General features: G+C 48.7%; 1 protein-coding gene across 1 annotated transcript in view; it reads right to left on the bottom strand.

Annotated features, from left to right (window-relative positions):
• Positions 1-24,037, bottom strand: part of HOATZ (HOATZ cilia and flagella associated protein) — a 168,512-nt gene that overhangs the window by 120,983 nt on the left and 23,492 nt on the right. The window contains exons 2-3 of the mRNA XM_063941903.1: positions 20,037-20,072; positions 12,773-12,843 (exon numbers count right to left, since the gene is read on the bottom strand). Coding sequence (XP_063797973.1) covers positions 12,773-12,843; positions 20,037-20,072 — 107 coding nt within the window. The remainder of the gene's footprint in view (positions 1-12,772; positions 12,844-20,036; positions 20,073-24,037) is intronic.

A 24,037-nucleotide genomic window follows, 5' to 3' on the forward strand; every position in this document is an offset into this window, starting at 1 on the left:
GATCGTAAAGTATGAAAATGTTCAAAAAAAGAAAATAAAGTGAAAAACTCATGTCGACCTTTTGACCTGTTGACGTAGAACATGTCGACCTAGATACCCTATCGACCCAGTTACTGTCGACCCATAGTGGTCGACTGTCGACATAAGTCTTGTCGACCTAGAGACCGGATACCAGCGTTTTCAGGGAGGGTGCGTGACGTTAGCTCCGACCCCGATCAGCCTATTCTGATCGCACTGAAGGAGTAAGTCCTGGGCTGCGCAGAGACTGCACACAGTGGATTTTTGCAGCTCGGAGTACACATACGATCGCACACTTGCCCGGCGAATTTACACTCCCCTGGAGGCTGCGACTATCTGAACGCAGGACAGCAACGTTAGCAGCCCAGCGATCAGGTCTGAATCACCTCCTAAGTGTTCTTGAAGAGAAAACACACATTTACCGTAACAAACTGTTTGTAGTCATTTAATATATTATACCATTGTTGCACTATGTATGCAATGCATAAACCCAGACCGCTTTTATTTCACACAGAATATATAGACGAATCACTGGACCACATATACTGTATAATGTGCAGAATTACAATAGTTCAGCGCTATAGTTGGGCATAAATATAGACCCCTAAGAACAAAACAATAAAGAAAATATAGGAACAGCAGAAAAAGATAAAAAAATAAATAAAAGTGTAATAAAGGGGTGTGATACAGTATAGTAAGAGCCAAACAAAACTCAGAATTGTAACTGATTATAACTGATCAGACCATTAAGATCACATTACAGATAATGTGAACTAAAACAACAAAAATGCCTCTTTGAGCAAAGATTCAACTTACAGAATATGTGCACTCACAAAACGAATATTATGCACCTGTCGGTGGTGTAAATGTCTGTCTTGGCTAGATAAACTTTCCAGTAAAACTAAGAACAGAACTAGTTGTGTAAGGTATTCTCATTATATTTTCTGACAGTGGTTCCCAAAATGTCTTGAATTGGGGCACCCTAGAGTATCAGAATTTCTTTCACAGCATCCCTAGGCCAAATGTTTTCTTGTCTATCACACTGACCCAGTGGTGCAGAGAGAAGGGGGGGGGGGGGGGGAGGGTACAAATTACCTGGGCCCAGGTCTGATGGAGGGAACCAGTGAGGTTCCAGTAGGGGCGCAGGTCCCCTCCCCCTTACCTGGCAGGAGCAGCTCTTCTCCTCAGCACAGCAGACGCTGCTGTATACTGGGCTGCAGTGTGGCCATGTAGGTGCTTAAAAATAAGAATTTACTTACCGATAATTCTATTTCTCATAGTCCGTAGTGGATGCTGGGGACTCCGTAAGGACCATGGGGAATAGCGGCTCCGCAGGAGACTGGGCACAAAAGTAAAAGCTTTAGGACTACCTGGTGTGCACTGGCTCCTCCCCCTATGACCCTCCTCCAAGCCTCAGTTAGGATACTGTGCCCGGACGAGCGTACACAATAAGGAAGGATATTGAATCCCGGGTAAGACTCATACCAGCCACACCAATCACACCGTACAACCTGTGATCTGAACCCAGTTAACAGCATGATAACAGAGGAGCCTCTGAAAAGATGGCTCACAACAATAATAACCCGATTTTTGTAACAATAACTATGTACAAGTATTGCAGACAATCCGCACTTGGGATGGGCGCCCAGCATCCACTACGGACTATGAGAAATAGAATTATCGGTAAGTAAATTCTTATTTTCTCTAACGTCCTAAGTGGATGCTGGGGACTCCGTAAGGACCATGGGGATTATACCAAAGCTCCCAAACGGGCGGGAGAGTGCGGATGACTCTGCAGCACCGAATGAGAGAACTCCAGGTCCTCCTCAGCCAGGGTATCAAATTTGTAGAATTTAGCAAACGTGTTTGCCCCTGACCAAGTAGCTGCTCGGCAAAGTTGTAAAGCCGAGACCCCTCGGGCAGCCGCCCAAGATGAGCCCACCTTCCTTGTGGAATGGGCATTTACAGATTTTGGCTGTGGCAGGCCTGCCACAGAATGTGCAAGCTGAATTGTACTACAAATCCAGCGAGCAATAGTCTGCTTAGAAGCAGGAGCACCCAGCTTGTTGGGTGCATACAGGATAAATAGCGAGTCAGATTTTCTGACTCCAGCCGTCCTGGAAACATATTTTCAGGGCCCTGACTACGTCCAGCAACTTGGAGTCCTCCAAGTCCCTAGTAGCCGCAGGCACCACAATAGGCTGGTTCAAGTGAAATGCTGAAACCACCTTAGGGAGAAATTGAGGACGAGTCCTCAATTCTGCCCTGTCCGTATGAAAAATTAGGTAAGGGCTTTTATAGGATAAAGCCGCCAATTCTGAGACACGCCTGGCTGAAGCCAGGGCTAACAGCATTACCACCTTCCATGTGAGATATTTTAAGTCCACAGTGGAAAGTGGTTCAAACCAATGTGATTTTAGGAATCCCAAAACTACATTTAGATCCCAAGGTGCCACTGGAGGCACAAAAGGAGGTTGTATATGCAGTACCCCCTTGACAAACGTCTGTACTTCAGGAACTGAAGCCAGTTCTTTTTGGAAGAAAATCGACAGGGCCGAAATCTGAACCTTAATGGACCCTAATTTTAGGCCCATAGACAGTCCTGTTTGTAGGAAATGCAGGAAACGACCCAGTTGAAATTCCTCTGTAGGGGCCTTCCTGGCCTCGCACCACGCAACATATTTACGCCAAATACGGTGATAATGTTGTACGGTTACATCCTTCCTGGCTTTGATCAGGGTAGGGATGACTTAATCCGGAATGCCTTTTTCCTTCAGGATCCGGCGTTCAACCGCCATGCCGTCAAACGCAGCCGCGGTAAGTCTTGGAAGAGACAGGGTCCCTGCTGGAGCAGGTCCTTTCTTAGAGGTAGAGGCCACGGGTCCTCTGTGAGCATCTCTTGAAGTTCCGGGTACCAAGTCCTTCTTGGCCAATCCGGAGCCACGAGTATAGTCCTTACTCCTCTCCTTCTTATGATCCTCAGTACCTTGGGTATGAGAGGCAGAGGAGGGAACACATACACTGACTGGTACACCCATGGTGTTACCAGAGCGTCCACAGCTATTGCCTGAGGGTCCCTTGACCTGGCGCAATATCTGTCTAGTTTTTTGTTGAGGCGGGACGCCATCATGTCCACCTTTGGTTTTTCCCAACGGTTCACAATCATGTGGAAGACTTCTGGGTGAAGTCCCCACTCCCCCGGGAGGAGGTCGTGTCTGCTGAGGAAGTCTGCTTCCCAGTTGTCCACACCCGGAATGAACACTGCTGACAGTGCTATCACATGATTTTCTGCCCAGCGAAGAATCCTTGCAACTTCTGTCATTGCCCTCCTGCTTCTTGTGCCGCCCTGTCTGTTTACGTGGGCGACTGCCGTGATGTTGTCCGACTGGATCAGCACCGGCTGACCTTGAAGCAGAGGTCTTGCTAGGCTCAGAGCATTGTAGATGGCTCTTAGCTCCAGAATATTTATGTGAAGTGATGTCTCCAGGCTTGACCACAAGCCCTGGAAATTTCTTCCCTGTGTGACTGCTCCCCAGCCTCTCAGGCTGGCATCGGTGGTCACCAGGACCCAGTCCTGAATGCCGAATCTGCGGCCCTCTAGAAGATGAGCACTCTGCAACCACCACAGGAGAGACACCCTTGTCCTTGGAGACAGGGTTATCCGCTGATGCATCTGAAGATGCGATCCGGACCATTTGTCCAGCAGATCCCACTGAAAAGTTCTTGCGTGGAATCTGCCGAATGGAATCGCTTTGTAAGAAGCCACCATTTTTCCCAGGACCCTTGTGCATTGATGCACTGACACTTGGCCTGGTTTTAGGAGGTTCCTGACTAGCTCGGATAACTCCCTGGCTTTCTCCTCCGGGAGAAACACCTTTTTCTGGACTGTGTCCAGGATCATCCCTAGGAACAGAAGACGAGTCGTCGTAATCAGCTGCGATTTTGGAATATTGAGAATCCAATCGTGCTGCCGCAACACTACCTGAGATAGTGCTACACCGACCTCCAACTGTTCCCTGGATCTTACCCTTATCAGGGAATCGTCCAAGTAAGGGATAACTAAAATTCCCTTCCTTCGAAGGAGTATCATCATTTCGGCCATTACCTTGGTAAAGACCCGGGGTGCCGTGGACCATCCATACGGCAGCGTCTGAACTGATAGTGACAGTTCTGTACCACAAACCTGAGGTACCCTTGGTGAGAAAGGTAAATTGGGACATGAAGGTAAGCATCCTTGATGTCCCGAGACATCATGTAGTCCCCTTCTTCCAGGTTCGCAATCACTGCTCTGAGTGACTCAATCTTGAATTTGAACCTCCGTATGTAAGTGTTCAAGATTTTAGATTTAGAATCGGTCTCACCGAGCCGTCCGGCTTCGGTACCACAACAGTGTGGAATAATACCCCGTTCCCTGTTGCAGGAGGGGTACCTTGATTATCACCTGCTGGGAATACAGCTTGTGAATGGCTTCCAAAACTGCCTCCCTGTCAGAGGGAGACATCGGTAAAGCCGACTTTAGGAAACGGCGAGGGGGAGACGTCTCGAATTCTAATTTGTACCCCTGAGATATCCCTTGAAGGATCCAGGGGTCTACTTGCGCGTGAGCCCACTGCGCGCTGAAATTCATTGAGACGGGCCCCCACCGTGCCTGATTCTGCTTGTAAAGCCCCAGCGTCATACTGAGGGCTTGGCAGAGGCGGGAGAGGGCTTCTGTTCCTGGGAACTGGCTGATTTCTGCAGCCTTTTTCCTCTCCCTCTGTCACGGGGCAGAAATGAGGAACCTTTTGCCCGCTTGCCCACGAAAAGACTGCGCCTGATAATACGGCGTCTTCTTATGTTGAGAGGTTTAATAAGGCAATACTTCCAAATGCCGTTTGGAATCCGCATCACCTGACCACTGTCGTGTCCATAACCCTCTACTGGCAGAAATGGACAACGCACTTAGACTTGATGCCAGTCGGCAAATATTCCGCTGTGCATCACGCATATATAGAAATGCCTCTTTTAAATGTTCTATAGGCAATAATATATTGTCCCTATCTAGGGTATCAATATTTTCAGTCAGGGAATCCGACCACACCAACCCAGCACTGCACATCCAGGCTGAGGCGATTGCTGGTCGCAGTATAACACCAGTATATGTGTAAAATAAGATTTTACTTACCGATAAATCTATTTCTCGTAGTCCGTAGTGGATGCTGGGGACTCCGTCAGGACCATGGGGAATAGCGGCTCCGCAGGAGACAGGGCACAAAAATAAAGCTTTAGGATCAGGTGGAGTGCACTGGCTCCTCCCCCTATGACCCTCCTCCAAGCCTCAGTTAGGATACTGTGCCCGGACGAGCGTACACAATAAGGAAGGATAATGAATCCCGGGTAAGACTCATACCAGCCACACCAATCACACCGTACAACTTGTGATCTGAACCCAGTTAACAGTATGACAAACGTAGGAGCCTCTGAACAGACGGCTCACAACAATAACAACCCGATTTTTTTTGTAACAATAACTATGTACAAGCATTGCAGACAATCCGCACTTGGGATGGGCGCCCAGCATCCACTACGGACTACGAGAAATAGATTTATCGGTAAGTAAAATCTTATTTTCTCTGACGTCCTAAGTGGATGCTGGGGACTCCGTCAGGACCATGGGGATTATACCAAAGCTCCCAAACGGGCGGGAGAGTGCGGATGACTCTGCAGCACCGAATGAGAGGACTCCAGGTCCTCTTTAGCCAGGGTATCAAATTTGTAGAATTTTACAAACGTGTTCTCCCCCGACCACGTAGCTGCTCGGCAGAGTTGTAATGCCGAGACCCCCCGGGCAGCCGCCCAGGATGAGCCCACTTTCCTTGTGGAATGGCCTTGACAGATTTTGGTTGTGGCAAGCCTGCCACAGAATGTGCAAGTTGAATTGTGCTACAAATCCAACGAGCAATCGTCTGCTTAGAAGCAGGAGCACCCAGCTTGTTGGGTGCATACAATATATACAGCGAGTCAGACTTTCTGACTCCAGCCGTTCTTGAAATATATATTTTCAATGCCCGGACCACGTCCAACAACTTGGAATCCTCCAAATCGTTAGTAGCCGCAGGCACCACAATAGGCTGGTTCAGGTGAAACGCTGACACCACCTTAGGCAGAAAATGAGGACGCGTCCGCAGTTCTGCCCTGTCCGAATGGAAAATCAGATATGGGCTTTTATAGGATAAAGCCGCCAATTCTGACACTCTCCTGGCTGAAGCCAGGGCCAGTAGCATGGTTACTTTCCATGTAAGATATTTCAAATCCGCCGATTTGAGTGGCTCAAACCAATGGGATTTGAGAAAATCCAAAACTACATTAAGGTCCCACGGAGCCACTGGGGGGACAACCGGGGGCTGTATATGTAGTACTCCTTTTACAAAAGTCTGGACTTCAGGAACTGAAGCCAATTCTTTCTGGAAGAAAATCGACAGGGCCGAAATTTGAACCTTAATGGACCTCAATTTGAGGCCCATAGACAATCGTGTTTGCAGGAAATGTAGGAATCGACCCAATTGAAATTCCTCCGTGGGGGCCTTCCTGGCCTCACACCACGCAACATATTTTCTCCAAATGCGGTGATAATGTTGTGCAGTCACCTCCTTCCTGGCTTTTACCAGTGTAGGAATGACCTCTTCCGGAATGCCTTTTTCCCTTAGAATTCGGCGTTCAACCGCCACGCCGTCAAACGCAGCCGCGGTAAGTCTTGGAATAGACACGGTCCCTGCTGAAGCAGGTCCCGTCTTAGAGGTAGAGGCCACGGATCCTCCGTGAGCATCTCTTGAAGTTCCGGGTACCAAGTTCTTCTTGGCCAATCCGGAGCCACGGCCTTTGCCGTATAATTCTCAGTACTTTTGGTATGAGAGGCAGAGGAGGGAACACATACACTGACTGGAACACCCACGGTGTTACCAGAGCGTCCACAGCTATTGCCTGAGGGTCTCTTGACCTGGCGCAATACCTGTCCAGTTTTTTGTTGAGGCGGGACGCCATCATATCCACCTTTGGTTTTTCCCAACGGTTCACAATCATGTGGAAGACTTCTGGATGAAGTCCCCACTCTCCCGGGTGTAGATCGTGTCTGCTGAGGAAGTCTGCTTCCCAGTTGTCCACTCCCGGAATGAACACTGCTGACAGTGCTATCACATGATCTTCCGCCCAGCGAAGAATCCTTGCAGCTTCTGCCATTGCTGTCCTGCTTCTTGTGCCGCCCTGTCTGTTTACGTGGGCGACTGCCGTGATGTTGTCCGACTGGATCAACACCGGCTGACCCTGAAGCAGGGGTTTTGCCAGACTTAGAGCATTGTAAATCGCTCTTAGCTCCAGTATATTTATGTGAAAAGACATCTCCAGGCTTGACCATACTCCCTGGAAGTTTCTTCCCTGTGTGACCGCTCCCCAGCCTCTCAGACTGGCATCCGTGGTCACCAGGACCCAGTCCTGTATGCCGAATCTGCGGCCCTCTAACAGATGAGCACTCTGCAACCACCACAGAAGAGACACCCTTGTCCGTGGTGATAAGGTTATCCGCTGATGCATCTGCAGATGCGATCTGGACCATTTGTCCAACAGATCCCACTGAAAAGTTCGTGCGTGGAATCTGCCGAATGGAATCGCTTCGTAAGAAGCCACCATCTTTCCCAGGACTCTTGTGCATTGATGCACAGACACTTTTTCTGGTTTTAGGAGGTTCCTGACAAGTTTGGATAACTCCTTGGCTTTCTCCTCCGGAAGAAACACCTTTTTCTGAACCGTGTCCAGAATCATTCCCAGGAACAGCAGACGTGTTGTCGGTGTCAACTGAGATTTTGGAAAATTCAGAATCCACCCGTGTTGTTGCAGCACTAATCGGGTTAGTGCTACTCCGTCCTCCAGCTGTTCTCTGGACCTTGCCCTTATCAGGAGATCGTCCAAGTAAGGGATAATTAATACGCCTCTTCTTCGAAGAAGAATCATCATTTCGGCCATTACCTTGGTAAAGACCCGAGGTGCCGTGGACAATCCAAACGGCAGCGTCTGAAACTGATAATGACAGTTTTGCACCACGAACCTGAGGTACCCTTGATGTGAAGGGCAAATTGGGACATGCAGGTAAGCATCCTTTATGTCCAGGGACACCATAAAGTCCCCTTCTTCCAGATTCGCTATCACTGCTCTGAGTGACTCCATCTTGAATTTGAATTTCTGTATGTACAGGTTCAAAGATTTCAGATTTAGAATAGGTCTTACCGAGCCGTCCGGCTTCGGTACCACAAATAGCGTGGAGTAATACCCTTTTCCTTGTTGTAGGAGGGGTACCTTGACTATCACCTGCTGAGAAAACAGCTTGTGAATGGCTTCCAATACCGTCGCCCTGTCTGAGGGAGACGTTGGCAAAGCAGACTTTAGGAACCGGCGAGGGGGAGACTTCTCGAACTCCAACCTGTAACCCTGAGATACTACCTGCAGGATCCAGGGGTCCACCTGTGAGCAAGCCCACTGCGCGCTGAAATTCTTGAGTCGACCCCCCACCGCTCCTGAGTCCGCTTGTAAAGCCCCAGCGTCATGCTGAGGGCTTTGCAGAACCCTGGGAGGGCTTCTGTTCCTGGGCAGGGGCAGCTTGCTGTCCTCTCTTACCCCTTCCTCTGCCCCGGGGCAGATATGACTGTCCTTTTGCCCGCTTGTTCTTATAGGACCGAAAGGACTGCGGCTGAAAAGACGGTGTCTTTTTCTGTTGGGAGGGGGTCTGAGGTAAAAAGGTGGATTTTCCGGCAGTTGCCGTGGCCACCAGATCCGATAGACCGACGCCAAATAATTCCTCCCCTTTATACGGCAATACTTCCATATGTCGTTTAGAATCCGCATCACCTGACCACTGTCGCGTCCATAAACTTCTTCTGGCAGATATGGACATCGCATTTACTCTCGATGCCAGAGTGCAAATATCCCTCTGAGCATCTCTCATATAAAGAAAAGCATCCTTTAATTGCTCTATAGTCAATAAAATACTGTCCCTATCCAGGGTATCAATATTTTCAGTCAGGGAATCCGACCAGACCACCCCAGCACTGCACATCCAGGCTGAGGCGATGGCTGGTCGCAGTATAACACCAGTATGTGTGTATATACTTTTTAGTGTAGTTTCCAGCCTCCTATCAGCTGGATCCTTGAGGGCCGCCGTATCAGAAGACGGTAACGCCACTTGTTTTGATAAGCGTGTGAGCGCCTTATCCACCCTAGGGGGTGTTTCCCAGCGCGCCCTAACCTCTGGCGGGAAAGGGTATAATGCCAATAACTTTTTTGAAATTAGCACTTTTCTATCTGGGTTAACCCACGCTTCATCACATACATCATTCAATTCCTCTGATTCAGGAAAAACTACAGGTAGTTTTTTCACCCCCCACATAATACCCCTTTTTGTGGTACTTGCAGTATCAGAGATATGCAAAGCCTCCTTCATTGCCGTGATCATATAACGTGTGGCCCTACTTGAAAATACGTTTGTTTCTTCACCGTCGACACTAGATTCAGTGTCCGTGTCTGGGTCTGTGTCGACCGACTGAGGTAAAGGGCGTTTTACAGCCCCTGACGGTGTCTGAGACGCCTGGGCAGGTACCAACTGGTTTTCCGGCCGTCTCATGTCGTCAACAGATTTTTGTAATGTGCTGACATTATCACGTAATTCCATAAACAAAGCCATCCATTCCGGTGTCGACTCCCTGGGGGGTGACATCACCATTATCGGCAATTGCTCTGCCTCCACACCAACATCGTCCTCATACATGTCGACACACACGTACCGACACACAGCAGACACACAGGGAATGCTCTTATCGAAGACAGGACCCCACTAGCCCTTTGGGGAGACAGAGGGAGAGTTTGCCAGCACACACCCAAGCGCTATAATATATATGGGAACAACCTTATATAAGTGTTGTATCCTTATAGCAGCTTAAATATATAAAATATCGCCAAAAAAAGTGCCCCCCCTCTCTGTTTTACCCTGTTTCTGTAGTGCAGTGCAGGGGAGAGTCCTGGGAGCCTTCCTCACAGCGGAGCTGAGCAGGAAAATGGCGCTGTGTGCTGAGGAGAATAAGCCCCGCCCCCTATTCCGGCGGGCTTTTCTCCCGGAGTTTGAGATATCTGGCATGGGTTTAATACATCCATATAGCCTCAAGGGCTATATGTGATGTATTTTTTAGCCATAAAAGGTATTATACATTGCTGCCCAGGGCGCCCCCAGCAGCGCCCTGCACCCTCCGTGACCTATGGTGTGAAGTGTGTGACAACAATGGCGCACAGCTGCAGTGCTGTGCGCTACCTTCATGAAGACTGAAAAGCCTTCTGCCGCCGGTTTCTGGACCTTCAATCTTCAGCATCTGCAAGGGGGGTCGGCGGCGCGGCTCCGGGACGAACCCCAGGGTGAGACCTGTGTTCCGACTCCCTCTGGAGCTAATGGTGTCCAGTAGCCTAAGAAGCCAATCCATCCTGCACGCAGGTGAGTTGAACTTCTCTCCCCTAAGTCCCTCGATGCAGTGAGCCTGTTGCCAGCAGGACTCACTGAACATAAAAAAACCTAAAAACTTTTTCTAAGCAGCTCCTTAAGAGAGCCACCTAGATTGCACCCTGCTCGGACGGGCACAAAAACCCAACTGAGGCTTGGAGGAGGGTCATAGGGGGAGGAGCCAGTGCACACCACCTGATCCTAAAGCTTTATTTTTGTGCCCTGTCTCCTGCGGAGCCGCTATTCCCCATGGTCCTGACGGAGTCCCCAGCATCCACTTAGGACGTCAGAGAAATACATTTTAGGATACCCTCCTGCTTTCTATCAGCAGGATCCTTAAGGGCGGCCATCTCAGGAGAGGGTAGAGCCCTTGTTCTTACAAGCGTGTGAGCGCTTTATCCACCCTAGGGGATGTTTCCCAACGCACCCTAACCTCTGGCGGGAAAGGATATAATGCCAATAACATTTTTGAAATTATCAGTTGTTATCGGGGGAAACCCATGCATCATCACACACCTCATTTAATTTCTCAGATTCAGGAAAACTACAGGTAGTTTTTCCTCACCGAACATAATACCCCTTTTTGGTGGTACTCGTATTATCAGAAATGTGTAAAACATTTTTCATTGCCTCAATCATGTAACGTGTGGCCCTACTGGAAGTCACATTTGTCTCTTCACCGTCGACACTGGAGTCAGTATCCGTGTCGGCGTCTATATCTGCCATCTGAGGTAACGGGCGCTCTAGAGCCCCTGACGGCCTATGAGACGTCTGGACAGGCACAAGCTGAGTAGCCGGCTGTCTCATGTCAACCACTGTCTTTTATACAGAGCTGACACTGTCACGTAATTCCTTCCAACAGTTCATCCACTCAGGTGTCGACCCCCTAGGGGGTGACATCACTATTACAGGCAATCTGCTCCGTCTCCACATCATTTTTCTCCTCATACATGTCGACACAAACGTACCGACACACAGCACACACACAGGGAATGCTCTGATAGAGGACAGGACCCCACTAGCCCTTTGGGGAGACAGAGGGAGAGTTTGCCAGCACACACCAGAGCGCTATATATATACAGGGATAACCTTATATAAGTGTTTTTCCCCTTATAGCTGCTGTATCTTTAATACTGCGCCTAATTAGTGCCCCCCTCTCTTTTTTAACCCTTTCTGTAGTGTGGTGACTGCAGGGGAGAGCCAGGGAGCTTCCCTCCAACGGAGCTGTGAGGGAAAATGGCGCCAGTGTGCTGAGGAGATAGGCTCCGCCCCCTTCTCGGCGGCCTTATCTCCCGTTTTTCTGTGAATTCTGGCAGGGGTTAAATGCATCCATATAGCCCAGGAGCTATATGTGATGTATTTTTAGCCATCTAAGGTGTTTTTATTGCGTCTCAGGGCGCCCCCCCCGCAGCGCCCTGCACCCTCAGTGACCGGAGTGTGAAGTGTGCTGAGAGCAATGGCGCACAGCTGCGCTGCTCTGTGCGCTACCTTATTGAAGACAGGACGTCTTCTGCCGCCGATTTTCCGGACCTCTTCAGTCTTCTGGCTCTGTAAGGGGGCCGGCGGCGCAGCTCTTGGACCCATCCATGGCTGGGCCTGTGATCGTCCCTGTGGAGCTAATGTCCAGTAGCCTAAGAAGCCCAATCCACTCTGCACGCAGGTGAGTTCGCTTCTTCTCCCCTTAGTCCCTCGGTGCAGTGAGCCTGTTGCCAGCAGGTCTCACTGAAAATAAAAAACCTAAAACTAAACTTTTCACTAAGCAGCTCAGGAGAGCCACCTAGTGTGCACCCTTCTCGTTCGGGCACAAAAATCTAACTGAGGCTTGGAGGAGGGTCATAGGGGGAGGAGCCAGTGCACACCAGGTAGTCCTAAAGCTTTTACTTTTGTGCCCAGTCTCCTGCGGAGCCGCTATTCCCCATGGTCCTTACGGAGTCCCCAGCATCCACTTAGGACGTTAGAGAAATACAATTTGTTTCAGTATTTTTTTCTAAGGGTACATGACCACACCTCCTGTGATTAGGCCACACCCCTTGAAAAGTACCTGGGCCCAGCCCAGCTCTCGACTGTCCTGCACTGACCAACCAGTGGCACCCCTGCAAGTGCCCTATGGCACCCCAGGGTGCTACGGCACCAGGATTGGGAACCAGTTTTATGAAGTGCAGGAATATTTTATATGATATGTAAATTTGAACTAGCACTTTTAAATAAAACCCACAATATTAGGGAGTGAGACATAATACTTGCCTTTTGTAGATAAATAGATCTTTGTTCTATATCTTGTGCTCTCTGTGCTTCAAATAAGAAATATTCAGTCTCTGAAATGAAGTAACGCAACTTATCGAACCACATTATAAAGCATAACAACATTATTTACAGACCTGAAGTTGTATTTAAAAACATGAACATAAAATGGCGCCTGTTGCCTGTAGGCAATGGAGGTTGTCATTTTGTTGGCTGGACCCCAGTATTTATAAGAACCACCAATTTACCATGGCGTCACTGGTACACCAAGCCCCAAATGCAGGCACTTAACAATGTTTCAACTACAACTACAGTGGCCTTTAAAATGATTTATCCTGTTAAAATTCATTGCAAATAGCATAAGTAATTCCGCGCCTGTTCTATCACTTTTTTGTACTGTAAATAAAATGTCTCAGAATTCTTTAAAAAAAGAAAAAAATTATATAAGAAACTATTATTATTGTCACCATTTATCTGTAGCAAAAATCACTGAAGAGAGGGGGTGATTCAGAGGCGATCGCTGCAAAGCACTCTGAAGGCTTTTGTGGAGTGCGCATCCAGTAAGTCACAGTAAGATGCTAAAAGCATCTTACTGGTGCGATCGCCCCTGTCTGATTGACAGGCAGAGGCGGTCGTGGGGAGGGAGGGGGCGTGCCAACGGCATTCGTACGCCGTTGGTGGGGCGCGGTCCGGACAATGCAGGCATGTCCGGACCGTTGCGGGGGCGGGCCATGGTGGCTGTGTGATGTCACACACAGCCGCTGAACCTGGTAGCTGCCTGCCAATGCACCGGTGCGGGGGGGGGGGGTTGTGTCTAGCCGTGTCACATTTGTGGGAGCATACGCACCATGCTATCCTATGGATCGTGGGTATGTGCACAGTACACGCGCACACCTGTGGCCACGCTATTTCGTGGCAACCCAGACACAGTTGGATCAGCGTGGACACATTTTTACATTGGGACATCTGCCTGTGTCTACGGGTGACTGACCAACTGACCCGTTACGCTGGCTGCTGTAATCGCAGACAATAATAACACAACTGGGTGGGCAAATTTAAATGCCCACCCAGTTGTGATGACTGGCCTGATTCAGGTTTGTAAGCAAAGCATAAATGCACACAACTGGGCAAAACCATGTGCACTGCAGGTGTGGCAGACATAACATGTGCAGAGAGAGTTAGATTTGGGTGGGTTATATTGTTTCTGTGCAGGGTAAATACTGGCTGCTTTATTTTTATACTGCAATTTAGAACAATTTAGAATTCAGTCTGAACACACCCCACCCAGATCTAATTCTCTCTGCACATTTTCCATCTGCCCCATCTGCAGTGCAACATGGTTTTGTCCAGTTGTGTGCTTTTTTGCTTTGCTTACTTAATCAGGCCCACTGTGCATCCAATTGGTAAGTGTGTGTGCTTGCCACAATCGGTCGCACAATTACTGGGTCCATCAGTCAGTGGCACCGTTGGTCAAGTGTGTACCCAGCCTTAGTAATGTCATGTCTAAAATAAGAATTTACTCACCGGTAATTCTATTTCTCGTAGTCCGTAGTGGATGCTGGGACTCCGTAAGGACCATGGGGAATAGCGGCTCTGCAGGAGACTGGGCACAACTATAAAGAAAGCTTTAGGTCTAACTGGTGTGCACTGGCTCCTCCCACTATGACCCTCCTCCAGACTTCAGTTAGGATACTGTGCCCGGAAGAGCTGACACAATAAGGAAGGATTTTGAATCCCGGGTAAGAATCATACCAGCCACACCAATCACACCGTATAACTCGTGATACTATACCCAGTTAACAATATGATAACAACTGAGCCTCTCAACAGATGGCTCAACAATAACCCTTTAGTTAAGCAATAACTATATACAAGTATTGCAGACAATCCGCACTTGGGATGGGCGCCCAGCATCCACTACGGACTACGAGAAATAGAATTACCGGTGAGAAAATTCTTATTTTCTCTGACGTCCTAAGTGGATGCTGGGACTCCGTAAGGACCATGGGGATTATACCAAAGCTCCCAAACGGGCGGGAGAGTGCGGATGACTCTGCAGCACCGAATGGGCAAACTCTAGGTCCTCCTCAGCCAGGGTGTCAAACTTGAAGAATTTTGCAAATGTGTTTGACCCCGACCAAGTAGCTGCTCGGCAAAGTTGTAGAGCCGAGATCCCTCGGGCAGCCCCCCAAGAAGAGCCCACCTTCCTCGTGGAATGGGCTTTTACTGATTTAGGATGCGGCAGTCCAGCCGCAGAATGTGCAAGCTGAATTGTACTACAGATCCAGCGAGCAATAGTCTGCTTTGAAGCAGGTGCACCCAACTTGTTGGGCGCATACAGGATAAATAGCGAGTCAGTCTTTCTGACTCCAGCTGTCCTGGAAACATATATTTTCAGGGCCCTGACTACGTCCAACAACTTGGAAGCCTCCAAGTCTTTTGTAGCCGCAGGCACCACAATAGGTTGGTTCAGATGAAACGCTGATACCACTTTAGGGAGAAACTGGGGACGAGTCCTCAATTCTGCCCTATCCATATGGAAAATCAGATAAGGGCTTTTACATGACAAAGCCGCCAATTCTGATACACGCCTGGCCGAAGCCAAGGCCAACAACATGACCACTTTCCACGTGAGATATTTCAAATCCACGGTCTTAAGTGGCTCAAACCAATGTGACTTTAGGAAATCCAACACCACGTTGAGATCCCAAGGTGCCACTGGAGGCACAAAAGGGGGCTGAATATGCAGCACTCCCTTAACAAAAGTTTGAACTTCAGGTAGTGAAGCCAGTTCTCTCTGGAAGAAAATCGATAGAGCCGAAATCTGGACCTAAATGGAACCCAATTTTAGGCCCATAGTCACCCCTGACTGTAGAAAGTGCAGGAACCGGCCCAGCTGAAATTCTTCCGTTGGGGCCTTCCTGGCCTCACACCACGCAACATATTTTCGCCATATGCGGTGATAATGGTTTGCGGTTACTTCTTTCCTAGCTTTAATCAGCGTAGGAATGACTTCCTCCGGAATGCCCTTTTCCCTCAGGATCCGGTGTTCAACCGCCATGCCGTCAAACGCAGCCGCGGTAAGTCTTGGAACAGACAGGGCCCCTGCTGCAGCAGGTCCTGTCTGAGCGGCAGAGGCCATGGGTCCTCTGAGATCATTTCTTGAAGTTCCGGGTACCAAGCTCTTCTTGGCCAATCCGGAACAATGAGTATAGTTCTTACTCCTCTTCTCCTTATTATCCTCAGTACCTTTGGTATGAGAGGAAGAGGAGGGAACACATAAACCGACCGGTACACCCACGGTGTCACTAGAGCGTCCACAGCTATCGCCTGCGGGTCTCTTGACCTGGCGTAATACTTTTCTAGCTTTTTGTTTAGGCGGGACACCATCATGTCCACCTGTGGCCTTTCCCAACGGTTTACAATCAGTTGGAAGACTTCTGGATGAAGTCCCCACTCTCCCGGGTGGAGGTCGTGCCTGCTGAGGAAGTCTGCTTCCCAGTTGTCCACTCCCATAATGAACACTGCTGACAGTGCTAACACGTGATTTTCCGCCCATCGGAGAATCCTTGTGGCTTCTGCCATCGCCGTCCTGCTTCTCGTGCCGCCCTGTCGGTTTACATGGGCGACCGCCGTGATGTTGTCTGAATGGATCAGTACCGGCTGGTTTTGAAGCAGGGGTTTTGCCTGACTTAGGGCATTGTAAATGGCCCTTAGTTCCAGAATATTTATGTGCAGGGAAGTCTCCTGACTTGACCATAGTCCTTGGAAGTTTCTTCCCTGTGTGACTGCCCCCCAGCCTCGAAGGCTGGCATCCGTGGTCACCAGGACCCAGTCCTGTATGCCGAATCTGCGGCCCTCTTGAAGATGAGCACTCTGCAGCCACCACAGCAGAGACACCCTTGTCCTTGGAGACAGGGTTATCAGACGATGCATCTGAAGATGCGATCCGGACCACTTGTCCAACAGGTCCCACTGAAAGGTTCTTGCATGAAACCTGCCGAATGGAATCGCTTCGTAGAAAGCAACCATTTTTCCCAGGATCCGCGTGCAGTGATGCACCGACACCTGTTTTGGTTTTAGGAGGCCTCTTACTAGAGATGACAGCTCCTTGGCCTTCTCCTCCGGGAGAAACACTTTTCTCTGTTCTGTGTCCAGTACCATCCCCAGGAACAGTAGACGTGTCGTAGGGACCAGCTGTGACTTTGGAATGTTTAGAATCCAGCTGTGCTGTTGTAGCACTTTCCGAGATAGTGCTACCCCGACCAACAACTGCTCTCTGGACCTCGCCTTTATCAGGAGTTCGTCCAAGTACGGGATAATTAAAACTCCCTTCTTTCGAAGGAGTATCATCATTTCGGCCATTAACTTGGTAAAGACCCTCGGAGCCGTGGATAGACCGAACGGCAACGTCTGGAATTGGTAATGACAATCCTGTACCACAAATCTGAGGTACTCCTGGTGAGGATGGTAAATGGGGACATGCAGGTAAGCATCCTTGATGTCCAGTGATACCATGTAATCCCCCTCGTCCAGGCTTGCAATAACCGCCCTGAGCGATTCCATCTTGAACTTGAATTTTTTTATATATGTGTTCAAGGATTTCAAATTTAAAATGGGTCTCACCGAACCGTCCGGTTTCGGTACCACAAACATTGTGGAATAGTAACCCCTTCCTTGTTGAAGTAGGGGCACCTTTACTATCACTTGTTGTGAATACAGCTTGTGAATTGCCTGTAACACTGCCTCCCTGCCTGAGGGAGTGGTTGGCAAGGCAGATTTGAGGAAACGGCGGGGGGGAGACGTCTCGAATTCCAGCTTGTACCCCTGAGATACTACTTGAAGGATCCAGGGATCCACCCGTGAGCGAGCCCACTGATTGCTGAAATATTTGAGACGGGCCCCCACCGTACCTGGCTCCGCCTGTGAAGCCCCAGCGTCATGCTGTGGACTTAGAGGAAGCGGGGGAGGACTTTTGCTCCTGGGAACTGGCTGCATGCTGCAGCTTCTTTCCCCTACCTCTGCCTCTGGGCAGAAAGGATGCGCCTTTAACCCGCTTGCCCCTATTGGGCCGAAAGGACTGTACCTGATAATACGGTGCTTTCTTTGGTTGTGAGGGAACATGGGGTAAAAATGTAGACTTCCCAGCTGTTGCTGTGGAAACGAGGTCCGAGAGACCATCCCCGAACAACTCCTCACCCTTATAAGGCAGAACTTCCATGTGTCGTTTGGAATCTGCATCTCCTGTCCACTGCCGAGTCCATAACCCTCTCCTGGCAGAAATGGACATTGCACTAATTTTGGATGCCAGCCGGCAAATATCCCTCTGTGCATCCCTCATGTATAAAAGTGCGTCTTTTATATGCTCTACGTTTAGCAATATAGTGTCCCTGTCTAGGGTATCTATATTTTCTGACAGGGAATCTGACCACGCAGCAGCAGCACTGCACATCCAGGCTGAAGCAATAGCCGGTCTCAGTATAACACCTGTGTGTGTATATATAGATTTCAGGATAGCCTCCTGCTTTCTATCCGCAGATTCCTTCAGGGCGGCCGTTTCCGGAGACGGTAGTGCCACCTTCTTTGACAAGCGTGTGAGCGCTTTATCCACCCTAGGGGATGTTTCCCAGCGTGACCTATACTCTGGCGGGAAAGGGTACGCCACTAGTAACCTCTTAGAAATTACCAGCTTTTTATCAGGGGAAGCCCACGCTTCTTCACACACTTCATTTAACTCTTCAGATGGAGGAAAAGCTACTGGTAGTTTTTTCTCTCCAAACATAATACCCTTTTTTGTGGTACCGGGGGTAACATCAGAAATGTGCAACACATTTTTCATTGCCTCAATCATGTAACGTGTGGCCCTACTGGAAGTTACATTAGTCTCATCGTCGTCGACACTGGAGTCAGTATCCGTGTCGACATCGGTGTCTGTCATCTGAGGTAGCGGGCGTTTTAGAGCCCCTGATGACTTTTGAGACGCCTGGGCAGGCACAGGCTGAGAAGCCGGCTGTCCCACATTAGGTATGTCGTCAAACCTTTTATGCAAGGAGTCGATACTGTCGCGTAATTCCTTCCACAGCACCATCCACTCAGGTGTCGACCCCGCAGGGGGTGACATCACATTTACAGGCATTTGCTCCGCCTCCACATAAGCCTCCTCATCAAACATGTCGACACAGCCGTACCGACACACCGCAAACACACAGGGAATGCTCTGACAGAGGACAGGACCCCACAAAGCCCTTTGGGGAGACAGAGAGAGAGTATGCCAGCACACACCAGAGCGCTATATAACACTGGGATCCCACTATAAATGAGTGTTTTCCCTTATAGCTGCTTTTTTATATATCATATATATATATCTATACTGCGCCTAAATTTAGTGCCCCCCCTCTCTTTTTTACCCTTCTGTGGTGTTCAGACTGCAGGGGAGAGCCATGGAGCTTCCTTCCAGCGGAGCTGTGAGGGAAAAATGGCGCCAGTGTGCTGAGGGAGATGGCCCCGCCCCTTTTTCGGCGGACTTTCTCCCGCTCTTTCTGGAATACTGGCAGGGGTAATTTTACATCTATATAGCCTCTAGGACTATATATGATGTAGATTTGCCAGCCAAGGTGTTATATATTGCCCTCAGGGCGCCCCCCCAGCGCCCTGCACCCATCAGTGACCGGAGTGTGAGGTGTACATGAGGAGCAATGGCGCACAGCTGCAGTGCTGTGCGCTACCTTGGTGAAGACCGAAGTCTTCTGCCGCCGATTTTCCGGACCTTTTCGTTGCTTCTGGCTCTGTAAGGGGGACGGCGGCGCGGCTCCGGGAACGAACACCAAGGTCGGGTCCTGCGGTCGATCCCTCTGGAGCTAATGGTGTCCAGTAGCCTAAGAAGCCCAAACTACCACCTGTTAGGTAGGTTCGCTTCTTCTCCCCTTAGTCCCTTGCTGCAGTGAGTCTGTTGCCAGCAGATCTCACTGTAAAATAAAAAACCTAAATATACTTTCTTTCTAGGAGCTCAGGAGAGCCCCTAGTGTGCATCCAGCTCAGCCGGGCACAAGATTCTAACTGAAGTCTGGAGGAGGGTCATAGTGGGAGGAGCCAGTGCACACCAGTTAGACCTAAAGCTTTCTTTATAGTTGTGCCCAGTCTCCTGCAGAGCCGCTATTCCCCATGGTCCTTACGGAGTCCCAGCATCCACTTAGGACGTCAGAGAAAGAATAGTTACAGTAAAACACATCTCTATGCAAAAAGTTCAAAAACAAATACATCTACTTACTGAGATCATCCAGTTCCTGTTGTGTACAAGTCTTTCCTGGTAATCAGAAGAAAAGACCTTACACGATTAGCATTAGTCCACAATAGGTAGAAAAGAGCATTGGGCCTAATTCTGAGTTGATCGCAGCAGCAATTTTGTTAGCAGTTGGGCAAAACCATGTACACTGCAGGTGGGGCAGATATAACATGTACAGAGAGAGTTAGATTTGGGTGGGGTGTGTTCAGTCTGAAATCTAAATTGCAGTGTAAAAATAAAGCAGCCAGTATTTACCCTGCACAGAAACAAAATAACCCACCCAAATCTTAAGGTGTGTACACACGGTAAGATATTTTCTTCCGATTCTGACTATATAGTCAGAATCGGAAGAAAATATAGTGCAGATCGCAAGGTGACAGTCACCTTGCGATCCCGATCCGATGCCGATGCGCGGCCCCGCGCGGTCGGCATCGGAAGAAAAAATAGGCTGTGCAGGCAAGTCAATCCTGACTATCTCTATAGAAGAGATAGTCAGGATTGAAATCGCACATAGCCAGCATCGCAAGCACAGTTATTATGTGCTTGCGATACTGGCTAAGTGCCGACCCGGCCCCCTGTCGCACGGTGAGAATCGGATAAGTCCGAATCTCACCGTGTGTATGCACCCTAACTCTCCTCTGCAAATGTTATATCTGCCCCCCCTGCAGTGCACATGGTTTTGCCCAATTGCTAACAAACTTGCTGCTGCGATCAACTCAGAATTACCCCCATAATCCAGCACAATACTACTAACAATTTAACAACCAAGCAATATTCCTAACCGTACTGCTGCAGGATTCCTGCCAATAACATCTGCGTAGACAGAACATCTTTCTTGGACATACAATATTTTTCATCAGAGTAATTTTAGTTTTCACTTAAAATAATTCATTGTATGGGATCAACGAGTAAAAGCAAATGTGTATTGATTCCTTTAATTATGTATTCCTGACAAGGCTGTTTCAGCTCAAGTGTCATTTCAGTGAACTCAAAGCCTATTTAATATAACGATTAGAGAATTAATGACCATTAAGGGCTACACAAGTCTAGTAGACATTGCTTAGTATATGAGAAAACATTGTGGATAAGTACTATATGTTTCAGCACACGCTGTTCCCTGTAGTTTAGTTCCATTGTACCTATATATCTATTTGAACATAGTTTCAATTTACATAAAAATCTATTTATTTACCACGTTCTTATTGCAAATATGTGAATGTAGTAATGATCTTTACTGCTGTAAAATGGCCGTGCAACCCTTCACCAAGGAACACACAAACTTTACCAACTCTTTGTTATTTCAATAGCCCCACAAAATAAATTCTGAAATTTTTATTTGGAGTGCTCCATTTTGTCCTTTGCAAGAAATGTATCACAACTTTTTTGACATGTGCAGACTCTGCTGCACTGCAAAACCCTCCAACTTGCTACCTAAACCCATGTGTTTAGGGAAAACCTAGCTACACTCTGAAGCATACAGCAGGACCAAATGTAATTTAGCAGTGCACCTCATCCATTTTGCGATTCATAAATTACCTCCACCTATAATATAATCTCCTTATGCCAGTCAAGCATTTGCTCATTAAAGCAGTGGAGACCCTCTCTCCTCTCCGATACCCCTTTTCCACTAGCTTAAAAAACATGGGTAAATGCACGGGGCGCGCATTTACCCATGTTTTTTGCAAGTGGAAAAGGGTGCCCCCGCAAAAACCCGGATCAAGTGCCCCGTGAATCCTACCCGGATATCTACCTAGGTAGGACACAGGAATGATCCGGGTAAGGTTGTCGTTTACACTGTATGGAAGGGCGGCACTGGGAGATCATGTGATGTCCCAGCGCCGCCCCTGCCGCATCACTAGCAGTGTCACCAACCCGGCAATATGCCGGGTTGGTGACTGCTGATGGGAAAGGGGGCTGAGTACGGGCCGCAGCCGGGTAGCACCCGTGTCAGGCTCCCGGCTGCGACCCGTGCTCATAGGTGGAAAAGGGGTATCAGTGACTGCTATGGACAGAATAAGTTAGGCCCCGCCCCCCACTCATATGCACTGAGGACCTAGAATACAGAAAAGAGTTCTGTACTCTCCTGTCAGCACCCCGATGGCAACACTCCTGCATTCCTTTCATCCGCGAGTCCCCTTGCTAGGGACAGTGGCGGGCGTTGGGTGGGTGGCGACGCAGCGTTGTGGGGAAAGCGGGGGCGTGTCGCGATTGTATTCGGGGCAGCTGCATGATGTCACACGCAGCAGCTGTGAGAATAAAAATGCAGCCAGCCTGCATGGGCAGGGGTCGACTTTAAATCGACGCGTCTGCAATTAAATTGCAGACGCATCACGGGGTGGCGCCACACACATGCTGGGCGGCCCCCAGTATGTGAGTAGATGGACGCAGACCTTGCTGCGAAAGCAAGATCTGCATCCATCTCTGAATAACTCCCTATATTAAAAGCAGTACTCAGTACTTCAATTTACATGACTATAATGGATTGCTGAAAAGTAGCCTAACATAATACTATCTGGTGCATAGATCTATATTCTACTTTGGTTCACTTAAAAATATGATCACTAATTCTTAACAATATATACTAATTAACAGCACTATACTAAACCTATTTAAGATGCAATCATCCTGGTAAGAATTCTCATTTGAGATTATGGGGGGAATTCAATAGTTTTAATCGGGGGGAAATTGCAGCACTTTTTTTTTTTTGCACGGAAATTGACCAGTTTTTGGGTACAGTTCCTGGAATCACAAAAAGCGTTAGATATCTGGGATTTTTTTTACCTGCCTCCAGGCAGGTCAGGTGAAAAAATAATCCCTGATATGTTGCATGAGGAAAAAAATAAGAATTTACTTACCGATAATTCTATTTCTCGTAGTCCGTAGTGGATGCTGGGGACTCCGTCAGGACCATGGGGATTAGCGGCTCCGCAGGAGACAGGGCACAAAATTAAAAGTTTGACCACTAGGTGGTGTGCACTGGCTCCTCCCCCTATGACCCTCCTCCAAGCCTCAGTTAGGATACTGTGCCCGGACGAGCGTACACAATAAGGAAGGATTTTGAATCCCGGGTAAGACTCATACCAGCCACACCAATCACACTGTACAACTTGAGATCTGAACCCAGTTAACAGCATGATAACAGAGGAGCCTCTGAAAAGATAGCTTCCAACAATAATAACCCGATTTTTGTAACAATAACTATGTACAAGTATTGCAGACAATCCGCACTTGGGATGGGCGCCCAGCATCCACTACGGACTACGAGAAATAGAATTATCGGTAAGTAAATTCTTATTTTCTCTGACGTCCTAAGTGGATGCTGGGGACTCCGTCAGGACCATGGGGATTATACCAAAGCTCCCAAACGGGCGGGAGAGTGCGGATGACTCTGCAGCACCGAATGAGAGAACTCCAGGTCCTCCTTAGCCAGGGTATCAAATTTGTAGAATTTTACAAACGTGTTCTCCCCTGACCACGTAGCTGCTCGGCAGCGTTGTAATGCCGAGACCCCTCGGGCAGCCGCCCAAGGTGAGCCCACCTTCCTTGTGGAGTGGGCATTTACAGATTTTGGCTGTGGCAGGCCTGCCACAGAATGCGCAAGTTGAATTGTGCTACAAATCCAACGAGCAATCGTCTGCTTAGACGCAGGAACACCCAGCTTGTTGGGTGCATACAGTATAAACAGCGAGTCAGACTTTCTGACTCCAGCCGTCCTTGAAATATATATATATATTTTTAAGGCTCTGACAACGTCGAACAACTTGGAGTCCTCCAAGTCGCTAGAAGCCGCAGGCACCACAATAGGTTGGTTCAGGTGAAACGCTGATACCACCTTAGGGAGAAACTGAGGACGCGTCCGCAGTTCTGCCCTGTCCCAATGGAAAATCAGATATGGCTTTTGTACGAAAAAGCCGCCAATTCTGACACTCTCCTGGCCGAAGCCAGGGCCAGTAGCATGGTCACTTTCCATGTAAGATATTTCAAAT

This window comes from Pseudophryne corroboree, chromosome 10 (assembly GCF_028390025.1).
Source record: "Pseudophryne corroboree isolate aPseCor3 chromosome 10, aPseCor3.hap2, whole genome shotgun sequence".
NCBI classification, from domain to species: Eukaryota; Metazoa; Chordata; class Amphibia; order Anura; family Myobatrachidae; genus Pseudophryne; species Pseudophryne corroboree.